This window comes from Balaenoptera ricei, chromosome 7, assembly GCF_028023285.1.
Source record: "Balaenoptera ricei isolate mBalRic1 chromosome 7, mBalRic1.hap2, whole genome shotgun sequence".
Lineage (NCBI taxonomy): Eukaryota > Metazoa > Chordata > Mammalia > Artiodactyla > Balaenopteridae > Balaenoptera > Balaenoptera ricei.
The window spans coordinates 83,087,316-83,103,295 of NC_082645.1; the positions used below are offsets into that span (position 1 = coordinate 83,087,316).

Sequence of the window (15,980 nt, forward strand, 5' to 3'; positions counted from 1 at the left end):
CATAACGTTGCACCAGCCTGAGGTGTGCTGTGTGTTCTCCTGGGGAAGTTGTCCCTGGATCACGGGACCCTGGCAGTGGTGGGCTGCACAGGCTCCCAGGAGGGGAGGTGTCGATAGTGACCTGTGCTTAGAGACAGGCTTCTTGGTGGCGGCAGCAGCAGCCTTAGCATCTCATGCCCATCTCTGGGGTCCACACTGATAGCCGCGGCTCACGCCCGTCTCTGGAGCTCCTTTAAGCAGCGCTCTTAGTCCCCTCTCCTTGCGTACCAGGAAACAAAGAGGCAAGAAAGTGTCTTGCCTCTTCGGCAGCTCCAGCCTTTCCTGGACTCCCTCCCGGCTAGCTGTGGTGCACTAACCCCTTCAGGCTGTGTTCACACCGCCAACCCCAGTCCTCTCCCTGCGATCCGACCAAAGCCCGAGCCTCAGCTCCAGCTCACCCCCCGTCCCGGCGGGTGAGCAGACAAGCCTCTCAGGCTGGTGAGTGCTGGTTGGCACCGATCCTCTGTGCGGGAATCTCTCCGCTTTTGCCCTCCACACCCCTGTTGCTGTGCTCTCCTCTGTGGCTCCGAAGCTTCTCTATTTATTTAGTTTTATAATTTTATTTATTTGGTTATTTGTTTTTGGCTGTGTTGGGTCTTCACTGCTGTGCGCAGGCTTTCTCTAGTTGTGGCAAGTGGGGGTTACTCTTCGTTACGGTGTGCGGGCTTCTCATTGCGGTGGCTTCTCTTGCTGCGGAGCACAGGCTCTAGGCATGTGGGCTCAGGAGTTGTGGCTCGTGGGCTCTAGAGCGCAGGCTCAGTAGTTGTGGTGCACAGGCTTAGTTGCTCCACAGCATGTGGGATCTTCCCGGACCAGGGATCGAACCCATGTCCCCTGCATTGGCATGCGGATTCTTAACGACCACGCCACTAGGGAAGTCCCTAATAGAAGCATTTAAAACTATATTTCTTCTAACTACTACTTTAATCTTACATATTCTGATGATGTGTTTTCATTTTAATTCAATTCAAAACACTTTCAAATTTTACCTGTGATTTTCCGTTTGACCTCTGGGTAATCTAGAAGTCATTTCCAAATATTTGAGGATTTTTCAGATATCTTTTTCTTGTTGATTTCTAATTTAATTCTGCTATATTCAGAAAATAAACCCTGTATGATTTCAATCCTCTGAAATTGAGACTTGTTTTACGGCTTAGCATATGGCATACCTTAGTAAATGTTCCACATGCATTTAAAGAGAACACAGTTTGTACAGTTGTTGGGTGTGTTCTATAAATGTCAACAGGTTAAGTTGGTTAACAGTGTTCACATCTTCTATACTTTACTGATTTTCTAGTTATTTCCTCAATTACTGAGAGAGGATTGTTGAAATTGTCAACTCTAAATGTGGTTGTACCTATTTTTCCGTTTAGTTCGTTAGATTCTGCTTCATGAATTTGGAAGCTCTGTTATTAGGTGCATGCTCACTTCAGATTCTTTTGCCTTGTTGATGAGATGACTCATTATCATGAAATGTCCCTCTTTATCCCTGTAATATCATTTGTCCTAGAATCTACACTAAGATAGCCATGCCAGCTTTCATACGATCTGTTTGTATGTATAGTTTTTCCATTCTTTTACTTTTAATCTATCAGGATCTTGACATTTAAAGTGGCTTTTGCTTTCTAGTATCCAGATTAGCATATAGTTGGGTGGGTCTTGCTTTTTTATCCAGTCTGACAAGATCTTTCTTTTAATTGGAGTGTTTAATCCATCTACAATTAATGTAATTATTGATATAGTTGCATTGAACTCTATCACTTTGCCATTTGTTTTCTGTTTGTCTCATCTGTCTTTCTGTTCTTTCCTCCTTTCAGATTGAATACAGGCATACCTCATTTTATTGTGCTTCACTTTACTGTACTTCACTGATACTGCATTTTTTACAAATCAAAGGTTTGTGGCAACTCTGCACTGAGCAATCTATTGGTGCCATTTTCTAACAGTATTTGCTCACTTTGTCTCTGTGACACATTTTTGGTAATTCTCACAATATTTCAAACTTTTCCATTATTACTGTATTTGTTATGGTGAGCTGTGTGATCCGTGATCTCTGATGTTACTACTACAACTTGATGAAGGCTCAAATGATGGTCAGCATTTTTTAGCAATACTTTAAAATTGAGGTACGTACATTTTTTTAGACATAATGCTATTGCACACTTAACAGCCTATGGTATAGTGTAAACGTAAGTTTTATATGCATTGGGAAACCAAAAAATTCATGAGACTTGCTTTATTGTGATATCTGCTTTTTTTTTTAACATCTTTATTAGAGTATAATTGGTTTACAATGGTGTGTTAGTTTCTGCTGTATAACAAAGTGAATCAGCTATATGTTTACATATATCCCCATATCCCCTCCCTCTTGTGTCTCCCTCCCACCCTCCTTATCCCATCCCTCTAGGTGGTCACAAAGCACTGAGCTGATCTCCCTGTGCTATGTAGCTGCTTCCCACTAGCTAACTGTTTTACACTTGGTAGTGTATATATGTCAATGCTACTCTCTCACTTCGTCCCAGCTTACCCTTCCCCCTCCCTGTGTCCTCAAGTCCATTCTCTACGTCTGCATCCTTATTTCTGTCCTGCTCCAAGGTTCTTCAGAACGTTTTTCTTTTTAGATTCCATATATATGTGTTAGCATATAGTATTTTTCTCTTTCTGACTTACTTCACTCTGTAGGACAGACTCTAGGTCCATCCACCTCACTACAAATAACTCAATTTCGTTTCTTTTTATGGCTGAGTAATATTTCACTGTATATATGTGCCACATCTTCTTTATCCATTCATCTGTCGATGGACACCTAGGTTGCTTCCATGTCCTGGCTATTGTAAATAGTGCTGCAATGAACATTGTGGTACATGACTCTTTTCGAATTATGGTTTTCTCAGGGTATATGCCCAGTAGTGGGATTGCTGGGTTGTATGGTAGTTCTATTCTTAGTTTTTTAAGGAACCTCCACACTGTTCTCCATAGTGGCTGTATCAATTTACATTCCCACCAACAGTGCAAGAGGGTTCCCTTTTCTCCACACCCTCTCCAGCATATACTGTTTGTAGATTTTTTGATGATGGCCATTCAGACCAGTGTGAGATGATACCTCACTGTAGTTTTGATTTGCATTTCTCTAATGATTAGTGATGCTGAGATCCTTTCATGTGTTTGTTGGCAATCTGTATATCTTCTTTGGAGAAATGTGTATTTAGATCTTCTGCCCATTTTTGGATTGGGATGTTTGTTTGTTTGATATTGAGCTGCATGAGCTGCTTGTATATTTTGGAGATTAATCCTTTGTCAGTTGCTTCATTTACAAATATCTTCTCCCATTCTGAGGGTTGTCTTTTTGTCTTGTTTATGATTTCCTTTGCTGCGCAAAAGCTTTTAAGTTTCATTAAGTCCCATTTGTTTATTTTTTTTATTTCCATTTCTCTAGAAGGTGGGTCAAAAAGTATCTTGCTGTGATTTATGTCAGAGAGTGTTCTTCCTATGTTTTCCTCTAAGAGTTTTACAGTGTCTGGCCTTATATTTAGGTCTTATCTGCTTTATTGCAGCAGTCTGGAACCGAACCCGCAATATCTCTGAGGTATACCTGTATTTCTCCTCCATTTGCTCTTTAGCTACATCTGCTTTTTTGTTGTTGTTACTCTAGAAATTACAATATACAGCCTTAACTTATCTACCATGAATTAATATTATACTTCTTACTGCAGTGGAATAATTCTATTTACTCCTCTTCCCATCCTCTTCACCATTAGTATATATTTTCCTTCTAAATAAATTATAAACCTCATAAGGAATTCATTACTGAAAATAAACTTTTTAACCTTTTAATTTTGAACCAATTAGAGAGAAGTTGGAAAAATAGCACAGAGAGTTCCCATATACCTCTCACCCAGTTTCCCCCAATGTTAACATTGAATATAACCATACAATTATCAAAATCAAGAAATTAACATTGGTGCAGCAACAGAATTGACTGCAGACCTAACCTAAGTTTCACCAGTTTTCCCACTAATGTACTTTTTCTATTTCAGGGTTCCATCCAGCATCCCACCTTGCATTTATTGTTATTTCTCCTTAGTCTCCTCTAATCTGTGACAGTTCTTCAGTCTTTCCTCATTTTTTATGACCTTGATGCTTTTGAAGAGTACTGGTTAGTTATTTTATAGCATGTCTCTCGATTTCAGTTTGTTTGAAGTTTTCCCATGATTAGAATGAGGTTATGCATTTTTGACAATAATGCCACAGAAACTATGGTGTCAGGAGATTCATGATATCAATATGTCTTATTATTGGTAATGTTAATCTTGGTTAAGATGACGTCTACCAGGTTTCTTATTGCGAAGTTCTTTCCCTTTGTAGTTAATAAATATTTTAGAAAAGATACTGTGAAACCATGTGAATATCCTTTTCCTCCTCAAACTTTCACCTACTGATTTTAGCACCCATGATGAATCTTGTCTGTAGCAATTATTACTGTGCCATTCACCTAACAGGAATTTTTTATTTCCCTCTTTCCTTCTACTAATCACAAAACTGCCAGTTTTTGTTACTCTGACAATGTCTCTATTTTGCCCTCATTTTTGCTAGATAGGCAATTTTAAGTTGAGAGTCCCCTCCCACCCCATCATCCTCCAAAAACCTTTAAGATGCTGTCCTATTGTTTTGGGCTTTCATTATTTCTGATGGAGACCAGCAATAATTTTTATTGTTTTACCTGTAGGTAAAGAGTCTTTTTTTCTCTGGCTGCTTTTAAGATTTTTCTCTTTACTTTGGTTTTGAACAATTTGACTAGGATAAACTTGGGTGTGATTCTGTGTTTATCCTGCTTGACATTCATTGACCTTTTTGATCTGTCAGTTGAAAATTTTAATCAGAATTGTAAATTTGGGGCCTTTAGTTCCTTGAATATTTTTTCCTCTTATATTTCTCTCTCTTCTTCTTCTGGGGTTCCAGTTATGTATGTGTTAGCCTACTTAGTATTGTCCCACAGGTTCCTGAGGCTTTGTCCTTTCCATCCTTTTATCCTCTGTGCTTCATATTTTGGATAGTTTTTAACTGTCCTGTCTTCAAATTCAATGATCTCTTGTTCTGCAGTGTTCAACCTGCTTAAAGCCTATGTACTGAATTTTTCATTTCTGTTTTATTGTTTCAGTTCTCAATTTTTCCTTTTTGTTCATTATTTATTTATTTATTTATGGCCACGTTGGGTCTTCGTTGCTGCACGCAGGCTTTTTCTAGTTGTGGCAAGCAGGGCTACTCTTTGTTGTGGTGTGTGGGCTTCTCATTGCGGAGCATGGGCTCTAGGGGCGCGGGCTTCAGTAGTAGTGGCACACGGGTTTAGTTGCTCCGTGGCATGTGGGATCTTCCCTGACCAGGGCTTGAACCCGTGTCCCCTGCACTGGCAGGCAGACTCCGAACCACTGCGCCACCAGGGAAGTCCCTGTCCTTTTTTTTTTTAATAGTTTCCATGTCTCTACTGTGCTCCCTCATCTGTTCCCTTGTTGTTTGCATCTTTTATTCTAAATCCTTAACTTTGATGTTTTTGAGGCTTACATGGAAGCATTGTTAAGGTGGATCCTAGAGTAGCTCTTACTTTAGGGCTAGAGTAGCTCTTTTCCTAAATCGTGTCCTTTCTTGGGTCTCAAATGAATGCCCAATGTTCAGGTAAGTCTTTCTAACTAGCTGGTCAGAACTCCTGTGCACCATGTGGCCTCTCAAATCTCAATTCAACGCACCATTCCACATGAGCTGTTTTTGCCAGGACTTGCACAGTGGTATACCAAGGGGAGGAAATGACTTATCCTAGTAGGTAGTAGAATTATCCCTGACGCTGTTTAGAATTGCTTGCACAGATGAATTTGAGTCTGTTGTACTGCTCTTTTAAATTTCTCTAGGGACACATATTCCCCCTTATTCCTTGCACCTGAAGTAGACACACCCCACCACTTCCTCCTTGGTATGCTATTGCCTTGTAGCCTCTTGCTTTGTGCATATGTAGCATAGCACTCAAAGACTGAAAGATTCAAATTTCTAGAGCTCCCGTCTCTGCCTAGTTCTCTTCTTTCTCCTACCTGACCACAGATCTAGCCATTTCAGTAGTCCCAAATTCCAATCTCTGCCTTCTTCAGCTTAGTGATATCAATTTCCTGTGCTTGACCTCTAAAAATTTACCCCATGGTCTGGAAAATGCTTCCAGGCAGAAAGCCGGGCACTCACAGAGCTCACCTCACCTGTTTCCCCTCTTTCAGTGATCACAGTCCTTTACCACTTGGTTGTCCAACACCTGAAAACATGTGCTTCAGATACCTTGGCTAGTTTTATAGTTGTTTACATATGGAAGTAGTCTACTCTAGTAGCAGTTATTTAGCCAAAACTAGAAGCAGAAATCTGTACTAATGGCTTTAGGAAACGCACTGCACTCCTAATTTATACATAAAGTAAAAAAAATTTTTTTCCAAAATTCACAAGAAAGATTTCTTGTAAATTGAATTGGAACTTCAAAACCCACCACTGAGTTCAAAACGACAGAGTCCCACACAAAAAAACCTTTGTGCCACCTTTGCTTCGACTTCCATACAAACAAATAAATAATTTAAAATATGCTGAGTCCCTTTAACCAAAAAAAAAAAAAAAAAACAAAACCAATAGGTTGATCACTATTGATTTGTATGATTATCTTGTACCTTATAGAGCTTGAGAATTGTTTTAATGCATTCATGCACAAACTTGGTCTGCTTCTGAAGACTTCCACCATATAGCGCCACCAGTTCTTCATTGAAATTCACACTAAAGAAATCAAAGTGGTACTTGAAGTCAATGTCTTCAGCTTTTCTAAGTGCAATAGAGCCAATAGAACGAACTGCAGAGGAAAAAGGTGAAGTGCACATTAAACAAAAATTTTTAAAGTTTCATCTATTCTTACTTCAAAGTCTCTTAACAAATAACTTTATCCCACATTCTGAATACAACCTATTTCAGGGTGACATCCTTAACAACAGCAATTTAGAAAAACAAATCAACTTAGCAATTGTGTGTCTTATCCTGTAACTTTTTTTAAGTTAAGTATAACGTGAATGGTTCATTCATTCTCTACCTGCTTCCCCTGCAGTAGGGGCAACAATAGCTAAAAGGGAAGGAAGGATTCCTTGAAGAATAAGAAATAGGAATTTTGTCACACTTCAGGATTTTAAGAATGAGAAAATTCCTACAAGAAACGTCTGCTCATTACACCTCATCACAGTGGGGTAAATACTCATGCATAATTTGTCTCTTTTTCTTACACATGACATCCAATCATTAGTAAATCTTGTCATGCTCTGCCTTCTAAATATATCCCCAATCAAGGCTTCTCACCATTTCCACCACCACCTTCCTAATCCAAGCACCATCATCTCTTGCCTGAACTACTCTAACAGTTTCCTAAATGGTCTCTCTGCTTCCACTGTTTTAGGTTTTGATAAAGTAGTCTACATATATATACAACTTTTTTTTTCAGTTGCTGGTCTCTTAATTTCAAATGCAATTCCCATTTCCTGCATTTGTATTCTCTAGGTTTTGGGTTTAGCAAACAAAATAGCTGTTTGTCACTCCTTTTTTTTTTAACATATATAACTCACGTACTATACAACTCATTGTGTAAAGTGTACAATTCAATGATATTTTGTATAGTCAATCATTTCTGCAATCTAACTTTAGACATTTTTTAATCACCCCAGAAAGAAAACCCTGTACTCATGAGCAGTTACTCCTCATTCCTCTTCTCCTAATTCCTAGAAAGCACTAATATACATGTGCGTGCATATACATATATATATGTGTGTGTGTATATATATATATATATATATATATATATATATATATATATAGAACTGAATCACTTTGCTGTACAACTGAAACTAACACAACGTTGTAAATCAACTATACTTCAATTTAAAAAAAAAAATCTAAGATGATAAAAAAACAGTAAAAGTTATTTTTACTAGATAAAAAAACAAAAACCCGATGTTAAGTGGAAGAAGCCAGACACAGAACAATGCGTACTGAGTGATTATATTTATAGTGCGACGTTTAAAAATAGCCCCAAACAAGTAGACTGTATTAGAGATGCATACTTAGATGCTAAAACTATAAAGAAAGTCAAGAAAATGACTACCTTAAAGTTAGGAAGGGAGGGAGCTTTAATCAGGAAGGGGCACACAGGAGGCTTCCAGGGTGCTGGCAACCTTCTACTTCTTGACTTGGGTTTTGGTTCCATGGGTACTCACTTTATAATCATTTTTAACCTAATAGCCATATTCTATGCATTTCTCTGTATATGTGTTATATTTCAAACACAATGATTAAATTAAAAAATCAGAGTATATCATTTCCTACCCAAACCCTCCAATAGTTTCCCATCACACTTAAATCAAAATTCTAAGTCTCTTCCACACCTTTTATGACATAGCCTGTGGCTACTTTTCCATCCTCATCTCTTTTCACTTTCTCTAGTCTCAGTGGTCTTGAACGCACCAAGCACGTTCCTGCCTCCGGGTCTTCCCCAAATAGTCACATACCTCAGTCCCTTGCTACATTCAAGCCTCTGCTCAAAATGTCATCTCCTCATACTGGCCTTCCCTGGCCACTTCATCTAAACTAGCCATCTCCTGACCCTGTTTATCCTTTATCCCTTACTCTGGTTTATTTTTCTTTCTAACTTTTAATATTACTGGCGTACTGATATCTAGAATATCTAGAATACTGCCTGGCTCATGGTAGGTACCCCGTAAATATTTGCTAGCTAAATAGCTAAACATGTAAGTAATTATACTAAATGTTGAAATAATTCTATTCTCATTATACAAAAGAATACACCATTTAATAACAACAAAAAAAGAGCAGGTTTTAGCTGAAATTACTTCTAGATTGCTTGACTGTTAGGCCAAAAATAACTGCTATATTTCAATTTGGAATCTGTACACATAACTTCCCTACCCCCACCTTTCTGTGTTTCCCTCAGTATTTCTAGATCTAATTTAAATAGCTCCAACACAAAGAAACCAGTCTCCTCTCTTGTTCAGCAATAACATAAACCACTGATTTACTTCTCTAATCAATGCTTTAGGTTCTGTTTTCTGTACCCTCCACTTCTAACATAAACCTCTTTCTTCTGCTGATTCCTGAATTCCTATATCATCTATTTATCATTCCACTCCATCTTATCCTCTCCTACTTACTCTTTGCAAAGTGGCTTGCAGCTATTCTTTTTTGTGTACTTCTCACATGTACTTCTCTCAGACAAAATGTCATATATTTGTGTCTCCCAGTATGCCTAGTGTAATACCTAACACAGAGTACATGTCTAATAAATTCTTCAATTGAATTTCACAGCTTTCAAAATTTACTTTTGAGACTTACCTTGCTTATAACTTCCAGCATTACCGGGAAGAAAGAGAACAGGAATACCTGTTAAAGGGAGAGCTTTGTGTTCTTCAGCATAGGATCCTTCTCCATAAAGATATAATTCATATGCAGGATAGCGTTTTGCCAGTTTCTTTGGAAGTTCTATTTTCTATAGGAAAAAAAAAGCAACTTCACTTTAATCAGTTTTACTAATACAATTCAGTCTCACCATACCCAATTCTGAATTTGAAATAGTACAATATAAAAATATTACTGATGATAAAACTACACTTAATGCACAAGTTCTACTTTTAGTTTACACATATGAAGACTCAGTCTTGAATTATGTGAGCTTTAAACCATGTAGTCTTCAAGAAAGCATAAAATGGGACTACTTGAAATTCTAATAAATACAAATTACTCAGAATAGCTACTGGCAAGAGAAAAAGACTGGTTTATGTCAGCAAGTTCCATGTTAACATAATTGAAAATGCATTTAATTTAGTATCAGTTATCAATTATACTTAGAAATGATAAAAACGTTCCATTATCAAATGAATTCTTTTTTGCTATTTTAAACTGCTTTGTAATGTCTCTCTCCTTTCACTCAGGCCTAACTATATACTCCAAGCTGTTACATCATTCAAAGGAAAGTAAGTTTGTTTTGTAATGCAGCTTTCTGACCTCTCAACTTAATATGCTTGACCTACAATGTGCTTAACAAATTAATCTGAACCTTACAGCCATGTCTTGGTTGAGACATGTACACTCTTCTCACCATGAACATTCCAGTGAATTAGCATCTGTTTCAGTTTTCATGGACTTGGTGCATGGTTTATCAGCAAGACTAAAACTACTCTGCAATTCATATTACTGTATAACAAATGAGCCAGTAATTCACATAACATTTCTTTCAGCAAAATACAAATGAAGTCTTAATGTCATCCCCAAAAGGTAGGCATCTATAAAAGTGGGGGTAAAGTATAAGCTCTTCTTCTGCTCCTTTCTTCCCCCTAAGGGATGGAGACCGTTAAAAATGAAACCAGTTACATTGAACAGTAGATTTTATTTAAGTAGACGTGAATAGATTTAATGATCTAGCAGTAATGTACATGTGCTTGGTAAAAATTTTAACTACTGAATGAATTTTGAAAATTGTAAATGGATAATGACTACTGAAAAAAATCCCTGTTCTAGAAAGCATAATTCTGATCATTCGTGAAAATTCCTGAATATTCCTTTGAGGATAGTACCATAAACAATCTGTGCCAATAACACCATGAAAACATCTTTAGAGACTATGACCTTATTGTTTAAGATACTAGCAACTTTATCTCCTCAAATATTCAAAATACCAACCCCACTATTTGCTTTATATGTGTACATGTACTTCAACTCAAATTAGTCCCAATATTAATTATGCATAGTAAATAATCAAAAATAAAAATGATGTAATATTTTGTTTCTTTAGGTACAAATTAAGCAAAAAGAAAATATGAGAGAAAAAGGGAACAGTTATCTTAACTCCTCTCAATTTAGTACACCATTTGATACAGCAGTATATGAGTATTAGATCACTATTCTTTAGGACAGTAACTAAAAAAGTTTTGAACTACTTGAAAATTAACTCAGAAGAACAGGAACTATCAAATATATAGAAAAAGAAATATTTAATTCTCTGGAGACAGAAAAACAAGCGAAAGAATATTACTTGATATATTTCATAATCTACTATTATAAAGGCAATTTTATAGTGAGACAATGTACACTTAAAAATATGAAGGCATATAATGTGGAGTAGAAAAAAGTATAAAGGTGGAAAAAAGAGGTAGAACAAAAATAAAAAGTGGGAGTTGTAGGCAATGGCAAAGCTGCATTTCCAACAGAATTCAAGTTGGGAGTGAGTGGCAGGAAAAGACAGGAAGGGTACTGACTAGATTGAGGACAGAAAAGATGTAGGCATACAAAAAGGACAAAGATGAAAAATACAGAAGAGGGTCAAGGGGTTTTAAAAAAACACATTTATAGTAACAGGACTCCAATATATTTTAAATTATTTTATATTGATTATCTTAAATGAGAACCCTCCACCCCCCCAAAATTAAACAATCCATAGTCCATACTGCTGTCAAGAAATAACCTTTTAAGACATACACCTTATGTGTTTCCTCACTGCATACACAAATGATAAACACTTAAGAGAGAGGTCCTTTAAAACCTGGCTCTAATTATTCTTACCTACTTCCTTATAATTTACCCATGCCACATTTTAAATTTTTTAATATGTTCCAAAATTCAAGATTCAACAGGGTATATACTGAAAAGGCTCTCCTACCCCTGGTTCATTAGCCATCCAGTTCCTTACCCAGAAGGTAACCAATGTTAGCAGTTTGTGCTTCCAGAAATACCAATATTTTACATATATACAAATTCAGGCAAATTTGTTTTAGGTTATTTCTCCTTTTTACATAAATGATAACATACTATAAATACTACTTATGGCATGTATCCTGGTGCCTTCCCACCTTCACAAATGCTGTTCTTTATTCCTGCAATTTTCTTGTTTCTGCACCTTGTGAACTGTATACATATCCTCCACTGCCCAGCGCACAACCTCTTCTCGATAGCCTTTGACTACCCAACACGAACACGGCTGCTCTCTTCTGTGAAGAGCCTCGTACACACTCTCTTACAGTGAAATTATAACATTTAACACATTATATTTTACTTATCCATTTCACTCCGGTCTCCCCCATTATATTTTAAAGACATAAATTTAAAGGCACAAGGTCTGATTCATCTCTAATTCCCTCTCACCCATACCCAGGATCTAGAATATATCTACACAGAGAAGTCATTAAATAAATTATATGCTAAATAAACATCACACTTAATAACAAAATATATGAGTCATATTTCCCAATATCAACATTTCCTTTCAGAGAGCAATTGTCAGGTCACATATCTAAAGAGAGCCAAACTGTTGCATGAAAAAACACAACACAGATGTTTTCTTATTGAATTCTACAATTTGCCTAGAACTGTTTGCTACCAAATACAAGCTCTGCCTTGCTGTCATAATAAGGCAAGAAGCTTTAAAGGATAGTGTGTATTTTGCCTGGTAGGTGTGTGAGATGTTCAATTAACTCTGAATAAGTGAATCTAGGAAAACTAAAGGTAGAGGATTAATAAAGATACTCGAACAATTTAAAATTCAAAACAATTTTTTCAGAGTTTCAAATTCCTGTCCCACATTTTATTTTTAAAATGGAGAATAAAATTGAGCATGTTTCAACTAACCTTTCAAGTGCCTCTAAAATTCCACTAAAGAATATGCAAACGAGCAGTAAAAAAGAAGAAAAGCATCAAGAAAGAGAAGAAAATCCAACAACCAGGACATCCCATATGCTGAATATCAACCTGTGAACAATTAGACCTTACTATAAAATATAATTTAAAGCAACATAAAAAATATGTTTAGAACACTTTTAACAAACCATTGGTTCTTAATAGGCTGACCCCAATTATCCAGAAATCTCACATTATATTCAAAATGAATCATTTCTGTAGGCAGCTTTTAACTGTATTTGTAAAATAACGCAACCTAGTGTGCACAATAAAAGGACTAAGGGTCAAAGACAAATACTGTAGTGAATAAACACTTTTCACATCATAAAAATAAAAATTTACTGAAAATGTGTATCAAAAACTCCTCCCACTGTAATATTACTGTGCTAACATATTATTAACAGAAGTGTAAAACCTCAAAACAGCAAAAATAACTAAATAAGACTACCTAACAACACCAAAAAACCCAAATAGCTCTTTTGCATTAGCTACACTAATTTTCTGTGTCTTTCCAGTCAATTTTATGAGGCATGAAATACATCTGTGAGGTCCATATGCTTTGTTCCCAACATTAAGTGATTTCTACTACTGCAAATATTAAAATAGTTTCAATAATTGTGGGTAATCTAAAAATAAACAGGAATTAGTACTGTACTGTTCCAAAATGATTTTATTTTAACCAAACTCTTCAATGCAGTACAAAACTAAAATGACCTACTTCAATCTATTGGGAGTTTCCTAATTATTAAACCATAGAAAAATGAAAGGAGATTATAAGGGCTCTATTCTCAGTTTTTAAAGAAATCTAAACTAAAAGCCCATATATTTAACTATATGTGGCCTCTGATAAACATAAACCAGCATATTCATTTAGAAATTAAGAGACAACAGTAACATGTTAAAATCTGCTCCTTCAGTAGCATCTGATATCAAATGCTTCCACTTCCTAAGCACTGATGCAAAACCAAGGTAAAGATCTCAAAACAAATGAAATCTAAATTCGAATTTTGCCCATGGGAAAGGATGCTGTTCAGCAATTTAAACCTTAAGTAGTTTTAAGATCTAAATAATAGCAGGATAATCAAATAATATGCTCCTCCATAATGACCTGTACACGGAAACAATCAGGATCTGCATCCTTCACCTCAAAGAATAAATCTGCTACGGCTTTAAATGCATTTTATCAATATGTATTATAGTACATATACTTCTAAGGTAGGGAGTTATCATTACGATACATATTCCGTAATTAGGAGATGCAGTTATAAAGAAAAGAATCATTCGGAAGAAATTTCTCTGGACGGTTGTGCCATCTGTCACCATCTCTTTTTACAGCTGGTCATGAATGAAATTCTAGCGTCTACTATGCTGAACTGATAAAGCAACTGTGACTGAAAATATCCAAAATGGAACGAAAGAGGTGGGGGCGGAGAGAGGAAGAGAAAGAAGGGCCGGGTCTCTCTTCAATTGCAAACACAGTGAGAAAACAAAAATAACACCATAAAATAGATGTTGTATGCAACTGGTAAGGGGCGACACGCATCAACACAGGACGCATGCACACGCACCGACCCACGACCTACAAAACAAGAGGGCTCCGCAAAACCTTCACAGGAGAGAACTGCGCTAGTTCCCCATTTATTTACTCATCAGGTTAGCCTTTCAGACGTAAACCCCTGAAGTCTCTAAGGCAACCCTGGGAACTGTGTAGCCAGTACACGCTCTGCAGAAGCTCGGTTCCTTTCCAGAAAAGCGAGAGGTGACGCGCAAACCCCAGGGCGGGAGGGGAAGAATTTCGGCGCGTGGGAAGCAAAGGAGTGCCCGGGGCACCTGTTAAGGCAGGGAGGCGGGGAGGATGGGGTCTGGGTTTGGGAAGAGGGACTGGAGCTGCGTCTCTGGGAATGAGGGGCGTTGGGCCCGGCCCTTCTGATGAGCCTGTGCTTGGGATTTGGGACCGCGAAGGGACCGGGGAGCAACCTGGAGGGGGGCGGGGAGCATGCTCGGGGAACCATCTATCAAACACCCCACCGTGAAGAGAGGACACAAAGGGCAGGAGCAAGGGGCCGCGGGGGGCTGCGGAGTCTTCCGGGGCGAAGCAAGCTGGGACAAGGCTGGGCTAAGGGGGCGGGAGAGGCGCGGGGAGCCGACGCAGGGGAAACACACACTGGAGGGGCCCGAGCCTCGGAGCGCCCAGCGAAGGGAGGGCGGAACCTCACCTGATACTCCGGATACTCAAACATGTAGCTCATACTGCACTTGTTTTCCTCAAAGCCGAAGAAGACGTCCCACAGCCCCAGGGTCGCCATGAAGACCATGAGGGCATAAAACGCCAGGTTCCAGAGATTGACGGAGTGGAGGAACATGGTGCCGCCGCCGCCGCACCCGCGGGACTCCCAACCCTGACTCAGGGAGCCGAAGAACGCCCGGCTGCCCGCCGGGGAAACTAAGCCCAAGCACCGCGCGCCTGCGTGAATGCCCTGCCAGCCCGCGGGCCCGCCGCGCAGTGCGCCTGCGCGTAGCCTGTCGGCGCGCCTCCAGCCAGGCGTCTAGCCTGCAGAGGGGGAGGCGGCGTTTGCTGCGGGAGCGCGAATGAGAGGGCCGAGAAGGGAGAAACTGAAGTGGGCTGGGTTGGAGGGTGAGGGGAGAGAGGGAAGGGCGCGAGGAGAAGGAGGAAAGGGGAGGGAAGGGCAATGAGAGGCTGGCTGGAGGGAAAGAAGAAGTGGGGGGCGGGGGGGTACTAGCGAGGGATGGGCGGAGCGCGGGAGTCCTGCAAGCGAGGAGAGGGAAGGGCTGGGGGTGGGCGTCGGGGGCGCTAACCTGGAGACGAGGAGGCCATTAATGATGGTGAGCCAACCGGGAGGGGGGACATCAGAGCCCGGAGACCATCAGCTGTCACGTTGCGAACACCTCTCCTGCGCAGCTTAAAAACCCTAACCGTTCAATTTTGAAACGCCTCAGGCCTCCGCAATTTCGGTTCTCCCAGCAGTGGTGGAGCACATTCACAGCTCTCCGGACCAGTTAGCTTAAACAGGGAACAAATGGCTTTTTCTCCCCCTCTTTGACCGCCGATGTCGGCCCAGTAGGTAACAGCGCTTAAAAGCACGGACTCTTAAAAAACCACCAGCAGGTCGACAAGATTCTGGTCTTGGTATAAGTTGAAAGCCTGAATCACAAAAAGCATCGTTAGTCTTTAACGTTACCAGATT

At 39.1% G+C, this 15,980-nt stretch overlaps 1 protein-coding gene across 3 annotated transcripts in view; it reads right to left on the reverse strand.

Annotated features, from left to right (window-relative positions):
- PGAP1 (post-GPI attachment to proteins inositol deacylase 1) overlaps nucleotides 1-15,266 on the reverse strand; it is a 71,460-nt gene extending 56,194 nt beyond the window's left edge. For all 3 annotated transcript variants that reach the window (XM_059928401.1, XM_059928402.1, XM_059928400.1), the window contains exons 1-3: nucleotides 14,991-15,266; nucleotides 9,442-9,595; nucleotides 6,729-6,904 (exon numbers count right to left, since the gene is read on the reverse strand). In XM_059928401.1, coding sequence (XP_059784384.1) covers nucleotides 6,729-6,904; nucleotides 9,442-9,595; nucleotides 14,991-15,137 — 477 coding nt within the window. In that variant the 5' untranslated portion in view covers nucleotides 15,138-15,266. The remainder of the gene's footprint in view (nucleotides 1-6,728; nucleotides 6,905-9,441; nucleotides 9,596-14,990) is intronic.
- Between the last annotated feature and the right edge of the window lie 714 nt (nucleotides 15,267-15,980).